This window comes from Dreissena polymorpha, chromosome 5 (assembly GCF_020536995.1).
Source record: "Dreissena polymorpha isolate Duluth1 chromosome 5, UMN_Dpol_1.0, whole genome shotgun sequence".
Lineage (NCBI taxonomy): Eukaryota > Metazoa > Mollusca > Bivalvia > Myida > Dreissenidae > Dreissena > Dreissena polymorpha.
Genome location: NC_068359.1, coordinates 392,388 through 411,036, shown reverse-complemented (window position 1 = coordinate 411,036; position 18,649 = coordinate 392,388). Strand labels below are relative to the sequence as shown.

Here is an 18,649-nt window from a genome sequence, read left to right as displayed (position 1 = left end):
ATTGCCATTAATTATCACAGCCGCGATGTTTAATATGTGTGCCACGTGTAGCCGTAATTTGTCGTGCTTCCATGGATGTTACATTTCGGTCGTACTGGGTCGCGCATCGTAACACTCATATACAATTATGTAGTCGCTTTAATTGTTGTGTTGAAACAACTGTTTTGTAAGTAAGTAAATATTTTATTATAGTGACATATTTGTACGACAATTTACAGAGACGACTATGATAGATAATTTAACAAAACACCCGGTCCAATGGACCCATAAGTCACCTAAAACTTATGATATATACATGTATGAGATATCACGTGTAATTATGTAATAAGTTATTCCTGTTTCCGCAACGGGCACTATATATATATATCATAAACAAGATTAGGTAAGATATTTATATAATTATACAGGTTTGAATAGATCATGCGCAAAGAATTAGTATTAGAGAAAAACGCTTTACTGTCCCTTCTCTAGGAAAATGTTAAATACCATTTTCTCTAGAGAACACCATTCCAAAGTATTAAGTTTTACTCTGTTAATGTAACGACCTCCTCTGACATTATATGTCCAAAGTGAGGTAATCAGAGGCAATGAGAACTACATTAAGATAAACATATAAACACTAATGTCCCTTGTATTTATTACAAACACTTAATATAACTTATGCCAATGCGAGTAAAGGATTAACATACTTTACGTGCCATCAAAATGTGTCAAAAGATCTTTTACGGTCACCATTGCTTTCCAATGACCCTGACTGTTGACAAACTGATTCGCTTTGTCCATTACAACACTTTTACTTGTTTCCATATGTGATAAAGTGTCATTGAACGTTTTCAAGCAACTGTTATAGCAATAATCAGATGACGGAATTGTTCCAAAGTTCTTGACCAGAGAGCGAAACACCAACAAGCATTTGGCATGCATGACCAGATTTAATGCAATCCGTTTATCTGTTTGGAAGCGGGAAAGAGATTCAAAAAGATTGTGGTCTTTAATGAAAATGCTTGGCAGAACTGGTCGCTGATGCATGTCATTACTTAAAGCATCAAGTAGAAATAATACGACTGACTCCATGCATGAATGTATTGTCTCCTGGTTGGTGTTTGAACATGACCGGAGATGATGCAATACAGCAGTTTTCAGACAGTATGAACTGAGACCAAAATAGATAAATCCACGAACAGATAGAGTTTTACAAATTTCTGTAAAGAAGAACTTTAATACTCTGTAGCAAATTTTATGCTTTGGAGTAAGTTTAAGCATAATCTTCACCTCCACTTCGGTCAATGATATTCTGAAACATTTTGAGGGTGAAGCATGACTAGCGTCTCTTCTTCCCGATGTTAATAGGAAACTCCCGTGATCACACACTTCTCTGAATATGTTTTCATCTAGACAATCCTCTATAGTCACTGCGTCCTCTATATTATGACATCTTATAGCTGGTGACACATCCACAGAAATCTGAAAGCTTTCTCCTCTGTCATGTGTAGTCCAAAGCAAAATGAGTTCCGTATTCGGTTCGCGAAATACCTTTACTCCCGCGAGTTTAAGTTTGCCTGATTTCGTTTCTATAACAAATGGTTTCCCAGACGTTTGGGCCATATAAATATCCATCAGTATTGAACTAAGGCCTCTGACCGATTTCACAATGTTATAACCGTGAACAAACCCATCCTGATCAATGAAATTTGACCATCTCTCTTTTAAATGGCTATCTTTCACTCGTAGGTGCATGTATCCGCGGCTATCTTTGCAGACACGGAGAGCTTCAACATTTCCTTGTTTAGACAATTCTTCAACTACTTCTAAAAAGTCAAATTCGTTTGGCTCTAAAATTTTGGTACTCTCTTGAAAGCTTCCAACTTTTACAATATCTGAACATTTAAACCGAGTGTCTATTTCTTCAACTTTTGTGAGCAACTTTACAACTTATTCATACACAGCTCCTTGCAAATCACTCAGTTCTCTTTCAGGAAACGTAAAGCTGAGAAGATGCTCATCTAAGTCTTTAAAGAATTTATCCGCGGTGTTACTAATCCGAACGGCCGGTAAACTTTCTTTTTTCAACATTAGCTGTGCATCCGAGGGATCGAGTGTCGCCATTTCTTCACCAATTTGCTTGTTCATCAAAGGGCTATTAAAAACCAAAAGAAAATGTATATGTAAAATTAATTCCTCCAGAACCAAAGTAACAAATCTTCAATTTGTTGCCGTTGGTTTTCCTTCAATTTGTAAGTATGTCAATGTTTTGATTTACAACTCGTACAACCTGAGAGCTACCTTGGCGTCTATGTCGTACCAATACCACATGGAATGTAAAACTCGCCGTACGACATTAACTAGAATATGATTCATAATATATCATCCACAGTAAAAAATAGAGTTTATGTGACTTTCAAATGAAACTCTAATCAGTTTTAAAAATTAAAGAGAACATGTCTGCATATGACACGAAAAACTATGAAACCCTTACCATTTAAGGACTCCATGACAGTCATAAGCGTACATTTGCTACACATGTCCTCTTAAAAGGCCATAAATGACTCTTGGTATTTATGTATGCGTTTTTCCTTCTTAAGTGATCATGTAATATTGATTATTGATTAATATTGTGGATCAGTAGTGCGTTCAGTTACAGCGAACGTTCGCCAATGATCGTTCGTTTCCGATTCGGTCTTAGTGAACGATTGGTTTTGCTAGCGAACTACCTCCCGAGAGGGTTCGCGGCGAACCAAGCGTTTAATAGCGAACGTTCGCAAACTATAGCAAACGTTCGCTGTAGCTGAACGCACTACAGTATAGGACTTCAATGCGCAATGGTCTATATATGATATTTTATCAAATGATCTCAATTCTTTTAACCTGGCGGTACCTCTTTATGGGTGTGTAATTATTGCCACAAATAAATTGTAAAAAATCGAATCATTCTATAGCTACTGTCTCACTGTGAATGAACAAAAACTGTCACGTGACCACAAAAGTCAACGTCAGTAGTCATTTTATGACAACAAACAGCCGCGCAAGGTAATTTTTTTTCCAATATCTTTGCTGATCATCCTCTGACTTTCATACGACCTAGTGCGGGCAATATGGCATGCATACAGCTTTCAATCGGTATATCACGCGTTTTGTGTGATGCTCTGGTTTTCGAGAACACTTCGGCGCAAATTTCCATTTAAGAAGCAAACGTCAGTAGTAAAATTACAAAGAGTCAGTGTTCTCGAAAATTAACGATCACAGAACTGTCTATGCTTTACCGGACGAACATATATTACATATGTCTATGCATATACAAACACATATATCTACCAGATATTAAATAAACGTTTAAAGAGTGAAAACAAATATGGTAAACGTCAGTAGTACGTTTAGGAATGGCAAACGTAAGTAGCAAAAATATGCAAACGGCAGTAGCCGAATAAATGCAAGCGTTTAATTTAATGAAAAACATGTGAAATAATATAATTTATGCTAATTAAGATTTAAATTAGATATAACAAGTTAAGATTGATGTCATAAATTAATGCACGACATATATAAATTCTGCAACAACAAAAATGAACTAATGTTTAAGTGATATTATGTGCATCTAACAGTTTATAGGTGTCTATCGCAACCGTTGTTTATTTTTGGTGTTTTCACTTCATATACACGTATATTCGTTAATGCAGCATCAACATATTGAAAAAAATATCCCGCAGAGAGAAATATAATGCTTTTGAATATCAACCGTACTTTCGTTTTGACAACTGACAGGAATGATTCGATTTACAATGTGAATATAAATTGAGTTTTATGCAGATTCGTTCATACGACACAAAGAGACTATTTTGTTTTACGGATCTTTTCGACTAAGAGGACTCACCATTCACAGTTTATTCACAGTGTGTCTATAAGGACACTAGGGTTCATATTATATTGTTGCTCTCAACGAAATAACTACATTTCATGTATCAACGTGTCTATTTAATGGAAAACACTGAACAAAATTACCTTTGATATAATTTCGAAGAGCTAGACCAGAGAAATACATAACTGAAATAATTGTTAAAATCGGATGGTAAATAGCGAAATTATTAAAGATTTAAATTGTTGAATTTTACAATCATGGAGGCGGCCATTCTGGGTATTTATGACTTTATAACCTCGTCAATAAATATTCAAAGTCTTATTCTTCATAATTAAATATATTTGTGTCAAACTTTTAATTATATGATAAGCTTGATGAAAGACTGAATCAATATTTAAAATATCAGAAAGAAAACAATAACGTATGAAGTAATATAAAGACATCAAAATAAAATTCTGTAAAGGGGACGTGGCCAACTGTTACCTTATTTGCATTTTGAAAAATATTTCACACTCTCATAACTTTCTTATTATTTGACCGATTTTGATAATAATTGTATCCTTGTGTTTGTCTTGACTAGCTGTACAATACCAAATATACCAACTTTTCTTTTGTTCGTTTTTTTCCTTTAAAATGTAAAGTGATTCTCCTACAACAAAACCAGACAATAAAAAGTTGCATGTTCATGATGTTGCCTTTCATGAAACCGTTCTTTCTGGGTGTTGCCTCTTTTCTGTCTTCCGCAAAATAGGTACAAAATGGCCTGAATTTTCAGGAAATTCTGGTTGTTTTTATTAGTATTATAACTCGGGGGCTAAGTGTCAGAAGCAAAATGCAATTTTTGTATTCATTTTTATTTTCAAATTCAAATATATATTTGTGTACATGTATTTCAAAATTTGCAATAACACTATTTCTTATATGATTTTGTCGTAAAAATGCAATACTCAACTATTGATTAATGCTTTACAAACAATAAAATCACATAAATAATGAAAAGTAAGGGTCCGTGACTTTGCACGAGTTAATCGATTATTTCTAAAAATGCACTTTAACAGTGCATTCAGTAATTGGACAACTGTATCGATTTTTTAGAGTTAATGTGATTGAATATTCATCAGGCACACTTCAGATTTATTATGCAATACATAAAGAGTTAAAATTGCCTGTCAATATTCTTAAAATTGACACGCGAACTCCCTTAGCACTGTGTTTATTTAATTGTCACGGTTAAATAAGCATGTTTTGAGTCTCAATTTTATTCATTTTATAAAACAATGGATGATAAAAGTATCATCTCAATTGTTCATTTAACACATACTAACATTTAGTATACTAGATAATCTAAGACTACTATACTAATTTACTATATTTTTCATATAGAAAGGTGTGTACTTAAACTTTTGATAAGTATATAAAGTAAAGTTTTCCATTTTTTATGTTTAGATTTTGCAACATTTCATGTCTACTTCATATCACCTATTGTGATTTTAATCTGTCTATTGAATCTATACATGTCGCAATCAAAACCGCGAATCTCACTTTTTGTCAAATACAGATAAGCCCCGCCAAAAAGGATCTACCGTACCTGTAGTGTAACAGCTTTGAAAATGTTAATTACAACTGTGCACAACAAATGTTGAAAAGGACTTGTTACATTGAAAGGTTAAATGTAGGTATTTAGCATTTATGAAGGATTTTTATGTACGTCATCTGGGAGATTACGAATTGCTCTATCATATTATATAGATTCCATTGCAAAAACATTTTAGATTAGTTAATTATTTAAGAAGTAATCAGCCTAGGCCAAATATCGAGTTATCCCGTATAAACTTTATTTATGTACGTGCAGAACAGGTGTACTTTTCGGACTACTGTTCAGTTTTGAGGTTCCCGAATAAAATTCATGAAATCTAAACACTTTTCAAATTACATGACAAACTTTAGATTTTACCATTTCCTACTGTTTTAAAACATCGAGTTGAGGTGCATTTTGTAGATTGCTTTTGTACCTATTTTCAAGTTACCAATTATAAACAAAACATAACCATAGTGACAGTAGTGAACTGTATTTTAGTATATATTGACCTTGAAAAAAAAATGAACTGAATAATGAATTGGAAGTTGTTGGTGAACGGGAAAATGTCAACTTTTTGGTTTATAACTTCGGTTTGTACAGTTTGTACGTCTCGTAGGCCGAAATATACAAATAAATGGTGACGAAATACACACAATATAGAAATAAAGTTGCCGTATGAAGTCCCGTAGAAATCTAAACCTCTCTAATTTACTCAATACAACTGGCCTACAACTCTAGGCACGAACAACTGGTAGCGGCCGGACGGCAGACTTGAATGCGTCTCGGTTCGGAGCTGTCAATACTGTGGGTAACAAGTGCGTCTCGGCTCGGAGCTGTCAATACTGTGGGTAACAAGTTCCAGAAATATATTGTAGAAACATTGAAATCTGACAAAATATTTTGTTCAAAATTTCCGCGTTACAGCAGTTTAAAGAAAAGCAAAAAGGCGAATCTCATCCGCATTCCATATGAAACACAATTAAAAGCCAATCAAAATGTTTATATATTTTATGCCCATAAAGTTTGCTTTAGGCAATTTTTTTTGTTAACTGGTGCACTTAAATGTGAAAATACCAGGGAGTTTTTATATATGTACTGAGCGTACAATTGCAATTCAAAATCCGGAATGTGGAAGATAAATATAGACATAAGTATATATTGTAGACAAAATGTTACAAATAAATGTATCTCATAACTAATTTAAACAGAAGAATGGAATTTTTCGTTCTTCAAATTATCCACTGCTCACAAAATATCTAGCAAAATTCAAAAGCTTTGAAATATGTTTTTCTTCTTTAATTGCGCGCCTCAAATCTGTTAAGATTATACAGGGTGTATAAAAAACGGAACTGGCGGCTAGATTTGCGAGAACTCTATTGTCCGCCATAGTATCTGCATGAAATTTTAAAACCACGTAGCGCTATTATCTGAGCATAATATCTTTAAGACAAATAAGGGCCATAATTCCGTTAAAATGCCAACCAGAGTTATACAACTTGCCGTGTACAGTCCCCTTACGATAGTTAGCGAGTTTTCCAAGTCTGAAAGCAATAGCTTTGATACTTTAGGAGTAAAATGGACCGAAATATAAAACGTAACCAAAAGTTCAATTATCTAAGTATAAAAAAGGGGCCATAATTCTGTAAAAATGCCAGTCAGAGTTACATAACCTTACCTGCACAGTCCCCTTATGATAGTTAGTAAGTGTTGCAAGTATGAAAGCAAATAGCTTTGATACTTTAGGAATAAAGTGAACCTAAACACAAAACTTAACACAATTTTCAATTTTCTAAGTATAAAAAGGGAACACAATTCTTACAAAATCCTTGATACAGTTGTCTGCTCTTGTTTATAGATTGGGGTCATGTTGTTAAAGGAGTATGCAAAATATAAAAGCAATATGTCAAGGGACATAGACAATATTTGAGGTGGTACGCACACTTTAACATCCAACGCTCACGCTAACGACGACGCCAGGGCGAGTAGGATAGCACCAATATATTTATTTCATAAATAATACTAATAGTTGAGCTAAAAATGGAATATAACCATTGTCTAACTTGACCTGGTTTTCATTAGAAGAAATGTTCTCAGCCAGGTTCATTATGATTGGCAAACAAGGTGCTGTGTGCAATAAAGGCTTATGAGAACGGTGGAAGTCTTGCCAGTATCTAATTCTTGGTCCATATGAATATAAATAACTCCAAAATGAGTTGATGATAAGGTCGAAATGAGATCAGTTGATGTGAGATTGCTGAGTGTTGAATAGATGTATCAAAGATTTTAACTATGTAGTATAATTGTTAATCCAATAATCAATTCGGTTGCATGTCCGGTTATGTTGATGTATAAAACATAATGCAAGTGGCATATTTTAGCGGCGCTCTTGGAAAGACCATTGGGCAATAACTGCGACATATAAAGTGTTCACAAGGTAAATGTTGATGACGGACGATGCAGGATGGACCAAAAAGGATCACAGTGAGCACACTTATTCTCAGTAGAGCTAAAAACGTTTTCTTATAAACATGTAAATTTAATAGGTTGAGAGTGTTTTCATAACACCTATAATAGCACAGCAACATTTGAAAAATATTTATGCAGTTTTAATCTGCAACATTAAGATTTATGGGTGTTTATTGGCATTGTGTTAGAACAGCCTTGAGATGCCATAGTTCACTAACAAATGAAGGAGAATCAATGATAAACATAACAAAACAACATAACATATTATAACTGTTGAATTAAGCTGATAGGTTCCAAAGAAAAACTAATCACAAACAACGAAACAAGATGGCCAAAGGGCCTTGGTCACTCACCTAAGAATCATAGTAACTACAATAATTAAGGTTTCACGTGGCCAAATTACGAAAAAATCCCCTCCCCCTACCAGCCATGTCTTCCAACAGACCAGAACCATTTTTGAACTCCGCAAAGATATTATATAAACAAATGTTCTCAGCAAGTTTCATGAAGATCCGACGAAAATGTGACTTCTACAGCATACATTTTTATTAAGGGCAGATAAGGAAAACTGCCCCCCCTCCCTTGGCGGCAATTATTTTCAATGGACTGGAACCATTTTGGAACTCAGCAAAGATATCATATAAACAAATGTTTTCAGCAAGTTTCATGAAGAAAAAATTTACGACACAGTTTTAAACTTGGCTGAGATATTATTGGGACAAATATTGTAACCAAGTTTCATGAAGATAAATGTGGCCTCTAGAGTGTTCACAAGGTCAGTCTTGATGATGCACTACGGATGACAAACAACTGACAAAAGATGATCACAAAAGCTCACCATAGCATGCAGTGGTAAGGTGAGCTAAAAACACAAGAACACAAATGGCAAGAGATTCATCATAAACTATAGATCCAGAACACTTGCACAGTAATGCTAACTGTACGTGAGATTGGTTTATTAATGCTATTTGTTAAGTCTATTCTGGCCAAGTCAAAGCCCATTCATGGTAATTTTACATAGGCCATTGAGTTGAGTTGCAGAGCACATTCAGGCGAATTTGAATGTCATTCAGCCAGTTGAAAAGGCCAATTAGGCTTGTTGTTTAGCCCCATTAACATATATATTAAGAACTTTTATAAAAAATTTGCTAATTGCAAAAACTATTGCCTAGTAAAATCATTAGCCTGAAAACTCCCACTAGCTTAAAATATTGCAAGAATTTACAAACATTCTACAAAAAACCCTGGTTTCACACTTTGGGCTTGTGGTTCATGGCAAAATACTGGTAACTAAAGCAATAACCACAATAACCTCATAAACCAGTCACCATGATTTTATGAGATAAAATGAGAACTTGTAAATTCTGACTGATTAATTTTATATTGCAAGGGTTCTGATAACTTGCTTTATTATATGCTTATAGAAAATCTTACTGAAATACTTATGTATTATATTCTCAAAAACCAAAGACCAGATAAGAATTCCATATCTGAAGCATAAAATCCGTTTTCATATTTAACAGGTGGAAAAAACAGACCTATGAATGAAATCATTCATGTATAATAATGAAAATATTTCAAAATTTCCCAAACATTCCTGAGACTATTTAACCCTTTGCATGCTGGGAAATTTGTCGTCTGCTAAAATGTCGTCTGCTGAATTTCTAAAATTAGCATTTTCTTCGATTTCTTTTCAAAGAATACTATCAGAATAGCAAACAGTTTGGATCCTGATGAGACGCCACGTTCTGTGGCGTCTCATCTGGATCCAAACTGTTTGCAAAGGCCTTTAAAATTCGGTTCCCGCACTGAAAGGGTTAAACAGGATAAGATTAAGCTTGTTGTATTGATATTGCAATAAAAAGTGCCAACATATAATTATAAAATACTGCGGGATTAAAATATATATTAATCGTCAAATAAGCATCATTAACAAATACTAGTAAATACCACCGGTAAATGCTCACTTTTTAAACACCATCACCTTTATACTCAGAATATTAATCCATGTATTTAGTGTTATACTCTATACTCTTGAGTATATAAATGACTCAAGAATGTGTATACAATTCGGGGAAAGATCCAAAGCCTAGAGCCCATGAGTCACCAGAAAATGAACAAGATGTATCAATTCTTTACATTAATAAAATTCACAAACATCAGATCAAAAACTATGAGCTGGTAAGTTGGTTGAAGACTGGATCACTTGTTGGCAGGGCCTAGCGATGCTGACAAGTCCTTCAGCATTGCTTCCATGTCATCGAAGGCAAGCGCTACACTATCACGTAACACTGTCTTAGGCTCTGTAAATACGATTGGTATATAAGAGCTTATGATACATGTATCACTGTTAAACAGTTAGTATACAATTATTCTGAGAATGGCAATAAGACCGTGCCTCACATTCTTGCCAATTGAAATTTGACCATGGCTCAGATTTTGAAATTCTGGTCCATGAAAAATCTAACCATGTCTCATTTAAACTGAAAAATATATGGAAAGTTTAAATTAAAAACAACAACAAAAGCAAAACTTTGTGAAAATGCAGATTCAACAACCAGTTGCCCTTACACTTAAATAAATGAAAAATCAAATAGAATGAAGTCTTACTGATATTGATGGGTTGAGGAGTAGTCAGGTACACACGAGGATATTCCACACATTCCACTTTTAAAATATGATTGCCAACTGAAACAATAACATATTGATATACATGACCATGGATGTGGTGAAATATACGAAAATCACGAACATACATACAATTAGAAAACCTATCATACAGATGACTGGTTTAACAAATTGCACAATAATACAAATAATACACATCTACTAGTATCTTCAAAAGTTGCTGAATAAAGACAATATCTGTTTTAATATTTCTTGAAGAAAATCTAAATGCACTTCAGTAAGAGATATATTTTACTAGCATATTTTAGAAATTAATTATCAGGGCTTCTTGGTCCAAAATGGGGGAAAAAACATTAGAAATTTAAGAATTAATCATCAAACACTCCATTTTTGAAAAAAATGTTATTTGTGAAAGGACAGAAATCGGCAAAAAATCAATGTATTGAGTCATTTGTATTAACCATTAAGTAAGTTTAACCATTAACATGCTACATGTATCATTCTTGATGACTGAAATAAAATGATGTAAGCTTAACCATTCTTGCATCATTCATCACTTCAAAATACAATTCAGAAATCTAATGTTAATTGACAAACATGCTCAATAGTGTAACAATTATGTATGTTATATTGTTATTATTCTTCAGTTAAAAAAAGTAATGTCACCTTACATTTAACCTTGTTACCATACACTGCACAATAATTATTATTTATGGGGCATATATTTTTGTTTATTTCTTGGAAGAACGATCTAAATATTTTAGATCCAGACAAACAATAGTTTGTGGGTGTTAAAAAGGACAGGCTGTCGTCTGTGACAAGCTATTTTCAAATTGCATATTGAATGAAGTAGTAACATGCTTTTGTATGGCTTATTTGAACTTTGAGCTTTAAGGTAGGATGACAAGTATAAAATCCGACAGGCTCTCTTTTCATGGAGGTCATTTGTGGCAAGTTATCTATAGATTGCATATTGAATGTCAAAGTGACCGTCTGGACAATGTATGAATGCCCACATTTAACCTTTTAACTCTACGTGTTACCATGATCTTTGAGGTAGGAAGTTGATGGTAAAACTTTGTCTTCTAAATGTGAACATTTGTGATTTAAAATCATTTAATAATTGTCAAATTTAATGTCTAAAAAGCTGTGACAATATTACACATTAACTCACATACAGTCGATCTTCGCTACTGCTATATCAAGATATTAAAAACAAGAGCTGTCACCAAAGGATGACTTATGCCCCCTATAAATGCTTGGTAGAAGTTATGAGCTTTTTTCGAAACCGAAACGCAGATTTTGAAACATAAACGCTGACCCTAAGGTCAAGGTCACAGGGGTCAAAATTTGTGTGCATATTGAAAGGCCTTGTCCATATACACATGCATGGCAAATATGAAATTGCTATCTGAAGTGACATAGAAGTTATGAGCATTTTTCGAAATCTAAACTCAAAACGGGCAGACAGACGGACAATCCAATCACTATATGCCCTCCTTTCGGGGCATAAAAATGTCTTAGAATATCAAAATAAATCGGAAAGCCACATAAACTAGAGAGCGGACCCCATGCTAAATTCCTTGAAATGCACTAAGTGACCCCGTGACCTAGTTCTTGACCCGGCATGACCCATATTCGAACTTGACTTAGATATTGTCTTGATACAACTTCTGACCAAGTTTGGTAAAAATCAGATGAAAACTACTTCAATTAGAGAGCGGACACCATGCTAAATCCTTGAAATGCACTAAGTGACCCCGTGACCTAGTTTGTGACCCGGAATGACCCATATTCGAACTTGAACTATATATCCCCTTTTCTTCGAAAGGGGGCATAAAAACTCCACAAAAATTAATGTTTCAAACAGATTAATTGAAACATATACACACAAATTTTGGCTATATACACCTATGATAATTAAAAACAGAATAAAGACCTGTGTCTATAGAAATGTTTGTAAATACAGCACGAGATGGCTCAGTTTCACTGTCTGACAACAGAAGAACTTCAGTGTCACCTTGCAAAACTGCCCCTGAAAGTATAGGTACAAATACACACATGCGTGTTGATTTTATCTAACATGATTTTAACTCACTAAAATAATAACATTACTTATTTAGAATTTGTGAATATTACTATAGAAATTTGCATTTGAACCAAGAAAATTCACATAAATATAGGATCTGACACTCGTTGTCATATCATACCATATTTTATTAAACGAGTTCAGGAATTTTGTTTGTAAGCGAGCCTTCGGCGAGCTTACTAACGACTTTCTTGGACGAGTTTAATAAAATATGGTATGATATGACAACGAGTGTCAGATCTTTTTTATCACATGCTTTTAAATGAGCAAATTAAATAAATATTTACGCAAACATAATGATAAATCCCGAATGTTGTTTACATTTCGTGACGTCATTTGACGTTGCAACGTCATTTCAGCACAATAACAAAATGCAATTGGTTAATAAACGAAAACTAAGCCAATGAAAGAGCTTTAAAATGTATAACACATGTGTAATAAAAAAAATATGTAATGGTTATATTACATGGGAAACAGGGTATGGCATGTGATAAAATATATGTATTTTTCAGGCCAAGACTATTCTTCATATTCTTCAAAGAATGTTATGAAAAACATGCCCAAGCATTTACAATTAAATGACACATTTCCTATTTAGAAACAATGTTACCAAATACCTTTTAGTTACAAGAACACGAGTGTACTATAAAGATAACAGAGCTGCCACTAACCATTTTCTATAACTAATCTGACGAGTGTTTTGACGCCTGGAGCTGATTTCACAACAAAGTCTGGCAGAACCTCCCCTTGTTTTGCACTGGTAAATGGGGTAACCTCCCATGACAACACAGCAGGGTGAAATTCTGAGATGAAAGCAACAATTTCATTTAACTCTGTAGAAGTGTCCTATAAGTTTTATATCGAAATTATACAGCATAAGCATAGGAACGTTACTATGAAGTAAACTCTGTAGAATGTATGGCAAATCAAGGCCATTCTTAAGCAACAGGGATGTAACAATCAACAATCATGAATATATTACTGTACCTTTTGGTCTGTCTTTTTCAAGTGATTTCATTATGAGTGTTCTGTGAGCAACCTCAGACACAACTTGTTTCAAATCGTCCTCTTTCATCAAGAGGAATTTCTTGTAGGTATTGAAACCCTGAAAATACAGACCCATTACATTAATAATGACAAATATATGTGTACACGTATTATAATTGAAATTGTTATGTTTTTTACCAATTTATTCAAGCTTGATAACATAGCATTTATAACAAGACACAATACATTACAGTTTCCTAGTAAGACCCAGTACTTTGCATCTTTTGAGAAACCTAAAAAAAAATCCCCAAGAGGATATAGAAACACGAGACATCCTGGGTGCAAGGCGGTCACTTTGTTTGATGGATAACTAAATCATTTTATAGACCAGGGGACCGTTTCAATAAACATCGTAGTACACATTTATGATACGATACATTTTTCGAAGATACATACTTGCTAAAGTCCATATCATATGATTAAAAATGTTCAGTACTTAATTAATTACAATGACATCTAAAGCGCCGTATATATTTGATGAGCATGGCGAGCCAGTTCGTCTACTTATTAAGATTACAAAATTCTCTCGTAAGTTAAAATTGTCGTACGATCGTTTATGGAACGGCCCCCAGGCTCACCAAATCATGCTGCTGTGCTGCACAAATATGCTACCAACATTTTGTTCTGAACACTACAGGCAAGCTAACAACACAAATATTGATCTATGTATTTGATTATTTGCATATATATGTCTTCATAATATTCCTGATTAAAAAAAGGAGTAAAATAATAGGATGAAATTGAGCAATATAATTCTAAATATTTGCAGTTAAAGAAACTTGTTCACTGATTGGTAAATGATAAAAATAAAAGAACATTATAAATAAGCGAAATAACACTAATGACATACACTCAAAGCAAAAATACAGGTTCATTTATGAAATACATTGTATCATCAATTGACATTTGTAAAATTATAAATCCTTACAAATGTGAAACTTTTGATTAATTTGGCAGTCTAAAATATAAATTCTTAACAGTCAGGATGGTAAAATGGTTCAAGCCATTGCCTTTTAATCTAAAGGACAATTGTTCGAGCTCCCATGGGGACAAACTTTTTCCCTTTTTTTTAAATTCCATTTTTGCCATAATAATCGAGTTCATAAGTTCAGTGGTTCAAATCTAACAATTTAAGGCATTCACTGACACACTACTTCTACCAAATGCCCAAAACTATGAACACTAATTAGATTGGATAAATGACAAAAATTTACTGTTTGTAAACAGGTTTGCCCTTTAACTTGCAGGATGGCATCAAAATGTTTTTTTTAGTGACATTGACCTTGGACTCGTGGACCACAGAATTGATAAGTCTCCAATACATTGAACTTTGAACTGTAGACTTTAAAGATAAAAGCCATCCTCTCTCATCCAAAGTAACCGAACAACCAATTTGCACAAGTATAGGGCAAAGCATTCTCAAGATATATTGCATAAACAACATTCATGTTACAAGACTATATTACCTTCACCTTTGACCTGTTAACCTCAAAATCACTCTTTCCTGTCTTTTAAGTAACAATCTAACCAACAGAAATTATCAAAGCTAAAAGACTTCTCTTCACCTTTTGCTGAAACAAAATGGTCTTCTCCTCTTAGTAACCCACCATCTGATCAGGGCCAAGTGCAAACCACACTAAAACCCATCTCTTTAGTAAGGCGCATAATTAATTTAATGAATGAAGATTGCATTACTAAAAATATTTGCTCACTTTTTTCTTTGTACAAATTGAATCTTTGAAATGAATCAAATATAAAATTAACAACTAATACAGAATCAAAATATTATAATCAAATGATAAATACCGAAGAAATAATTTCATCAGCATAATTGTCCATATCGTTTTCCTTCAGAAGGGAGCGAATTCTTTCGTCAGCACCATATAGTTGAATCCCTTGGAAGCAGGTGCATTTCCCACCAAAATTGTCAAGCAGCAATATACGCCAGTAGCGCGACCTTGAAGTGAAGTCAGTGAACGTCTGAGGAACACCTGTAGATGATGTGTATTTGGTCGGTAAGGAAGCATCATGCAAAGCAATTAAATTATTATCAGTTGGTATTAATGAATTCTTGAACTATTCAAATATTAAATGTATCATTTTTCATATTGTCCTTATGCGTTTTCTAGTAGGTTAATTTTTCAATTAGAGGAAGAATGTTTTTAAACGAAATATGAAACAATGGCAGACGCATATTGCTATTTATGATTTTCAGTCTGTAAAATAAAAATCAGTATTTAGGTTTTACATTAACATTTAAGTAAAACAAAAATTATCTTTTACATTTGTAATACCACCATGATATTAGTATCTGCGTTAACATACCTGGGTCAGCCAATGAGGTACTTCCAGTTCTTAGACAAGTACAAGGCACAACCGTTGACCAGGGACCACTGAAATGTTTAGATATGTCTAACATTACTAAATGTTTACCCATATCCATTTTGGCATTTTTGTTTGTGGGTCTTAACTAAGCAAGTTGAAAAACGAAGCATAGAAATTGAATTTCAAGGAAAAATATCCGACTTGTGTGTTTGTAATTGACCTTTAGTTACAACGAACTTGCAAGTTTCAAGCAGAGAACAAAGTTTTCATTAAATTTCCTTAAAGACAAAGCCTGTTCTGTTGTGGGGTTCAATGGAGTGTATTCTCTTAATTGCTTTGGTTGATATGTAAAGCATTGTTATATTAAAATTCAGAAAGCATAGCAAGTGAAAAGTTTAAAGTCTACATAAAGGGTTAGAAGACAAAATAACTAAACAGTATGATATAAGACTTACTGCAGAGTCTGTCCTTTCTGCAACTCAAAAGCACGCACCATCTGTGGACTGTCCCTGTAGAAGACAAGCACTTTACATTCATTTAAGTATCAATTTTGAAATTTGTGATTGTCACTCAATGGCTTGTGGTTCTTCCTATTAACTGAACATTCTGAAATATTGTTAATTATTTTGCATAAATATAGTTAAACTTTAAACCGATATGTAGTTAAACTATTTGAAAAATATATATAGTTTAAATTTTCACAGAAATGAAGCTAAACTTTCCACAGAAATAGTTAAACTTTTCACATATATATAATTAAATTTTCCACAGAAATATAGTTAATCTTTGAACAGAAGTATTCTAAACCTATTCATAACATATAGTCTGACTTTTCACAGAAATAAAGTTACACTTTTCTCATTTCATAATCATTTCACTCTCATTATGTTAGTTAACATTAAATCAATAGCATGCATCTACAATAAATGCACCTTAACTGCAAAAATTGAACAGCATCAATGTTTTATGGTTTATGTTTTAATGTATTATTTATTAGATTTTAAAATACTGATATAGTTTGTATAACATATAAAATAGTTTGTGTTAAGTAATATCTATTATCCAACGGATTTCAATTAAATTATGTTAAATTCTGTATCATATGAATTAAATAATATATATATAAGTAACAAGTAAAAGAGTAAAAAAACAGCTTTTAGAGTAGCAAAGTGCAATGTATGTATATCATGTTATTTAAGTAACAAAGCACATAAAATAAAAGCCAAAAGAGATTGGATTTCTTCAGAAACAATTTTAAGGTGAAAATTGAAATGAACAGCATGGAATCATGTACTTATACGTTTAATCATTTGTTTAAAATGATATTTAACAATAGTCAAAGACTTGACTGGTTAACTTGACTTTTTAATCTCACTTGACCGAAATCAAAACATGGCCTTTAATTTGTCCAGATAAACATCATAACTAAATGTCATCATGTGTGAGTCATAAATGTGGCTTCTAGAGTTGTAATATCTGTTTTCTAAGATTTGACCAGTTGACCTAATTTGTTGACACACGTGATTCAAACATGGACAAGAAATTTTCAAGTGAAACATTCTGACCAAGTTCCATATAGGTTGAATGATTAATGTGGCCTCTACAGTGATAACAAAGCTTTTATAAGATTTGACCCTGTGACCTAGTTTTGGACATACATGACCCATATTTGAATCCAGTCTTTAGAGAAACATTCTGAAAAAGTTTCATCAAGACTGAGTAAAAAAGTGGCCATTCAGTGATTACAATGTGTTTTTATGCCCCCCTTCGAAGAAGAGGGGGTATATTGCTTTGCTCATGTCGGTCTGTCGGTCTGTCAGTCGGTCGGTCTGTCGGTCCGTCCACCAGGTGGTTGTCAGACGATAACTCAAGAACGCTTGGGCCTAGGATCATGAAACTTCATAGGTACATTGATCATGACTCGCAGATGACCCCTATTGATTTTGAGGTCACTAGGTCAAAGGTCAAGGTCACCGTGACCAGAAATAGTAAAATGGTTTTTGAATGATAACTCAAGAACGCATACGCCTAGGATCATGAAACTTCATGGGTAGATTGATCATGACCTGCAGATGACCCCTATTGATTTTGAGGTCATTAGGTCAAAGGTCAAGGTCACGGTGACCCGAAATAGTAAAATGGTTTCCAGATGATAACTCAATAACGCATACGCCTAGGATCATGAAACTTCATGAGTAGATTGATCATGACTCGCAGATGACCCCTATTGATTTTGGGGTCACTAGGTCAAAGGTCAAGGTCACGGTGACCCGAAATAGTAAAATGGTTTTCGGATGATAACTCAAGGACGCATACGCCTAGGATCATGAAACTTCATAGGTAGATTGATCATGACTTGCAGATGACCCCTATTGATTTTGAGGTCACAAGGTCAAAGGTCAAGGTCACGGTGACCCGAAATAGTAAAATGATTTTCTGATGATTACTCAAGAACGCTTTTGCCTAGGAACATGAAACTTCATAGGTACATTGATCGTGACCCGCAGATGACCCCTATTGATTTTCAGGTCACTAGGTCAAAGGTCAAGGTCACAGTGACAAAAATCGTATTTACACAATGGCTGCCACTACAATGGACAGCCCATATGGGGGGCATGCATGTTTTACAAACAGCCCTTGTTTATGATTTGACCTGCTGATC

The 18,649-nt window shown here is 33.8% G+C and overlaps 3 protein-coding genes across 5 annotated transcripts in view; 1 reads left to right on the top strand and 2 right to left on the bottom strand.

The window, feature by feature from the left end:
- The window catches only part of LOC127881948 (uncharacterized), a 220,875-nt gene extending 202,246 nt beyond the window's left edge, over nt 1-18,629 (top strand). The window contains exon 4 of the transcript XR_008050346.1: nt 18,247-18,629. The gene's annotated coding sequence lies outside the window, so the exon portion shown is untranslated. The remainder of the gene's footprint in view (nt 1-18,246) is intronic.
- LOC127881946 (uncharacterized) lies at nt 654-2,292 on the bottom strand. The gene has a single exon (XM_052430208.1). It carries the CDS (start codon nt 1,735-1,737, stop codon nt 691-693), a length of 1,047 nt encoding a protein of 348 aa, XP_052286168.1. The 5' UTR covers nt 1,738-2,292; the 3' UTR covers nt 654-690.
- Nucleotides 6,790-18,649, bottom strand: part of LOC127881941 (ankyrin repeat and sterile alpha motif domain-containing protein 1B-like) — a 36,751-nt gene continuing 24,891 nt past the window's right edge. For 2 of the 3 annotated variants that reach the window (XR_008050341.1, XR_008050342.1), the window contains exons 13-21: nt 16,443-16,496; nt 15,988-16,055; nt 15,469-15,653; nt 13,603-13,720; nt 13,287-13,418; nt 12,466-12,561; nt 10,509-10,586; nt 9,722-10,201; nt 6,790-9,511 (exon numbers count right to left, since the gene is read on the bottom strand). Coding sequence is in view for 1 of the 3 variants with exons in the window: in XM_052430197.1 (XP_052286157.1) it covers nt 10,101-10,201; nt 10,509-10,586; nt 12,466-12,561; nt 13,287-13,418; nt 13,603-13,720; nt 15,469-15,653; nt 15,988-16,055; nt 16,443-16,496 (832 nt within the window). In the remaining 2 variants the exon portion in view is untranslated. Of the gene's footprint in view, nt 10,202-10,508; nt 10,587-12,465; nt 12,562-13,286; nt 13,419-13,602; nt 13,721-15,468; nt 15,654-15,987; nt 16,056-16,442; nt 16,497-18,649 lie in introns of all 3 variants that reach the window. The other variant, XM_052430197.1, reaches the window with a different exon arrangement.

Coding starts and splice junctions, on each gene's coding strand:
- LOC127881946 (XM_052430208.1), bottom strand. CDS start 1,737: ATGCACCTACGAGTGAAAGATAGCCATTTAAAAGAGAGATGGTCAAAT.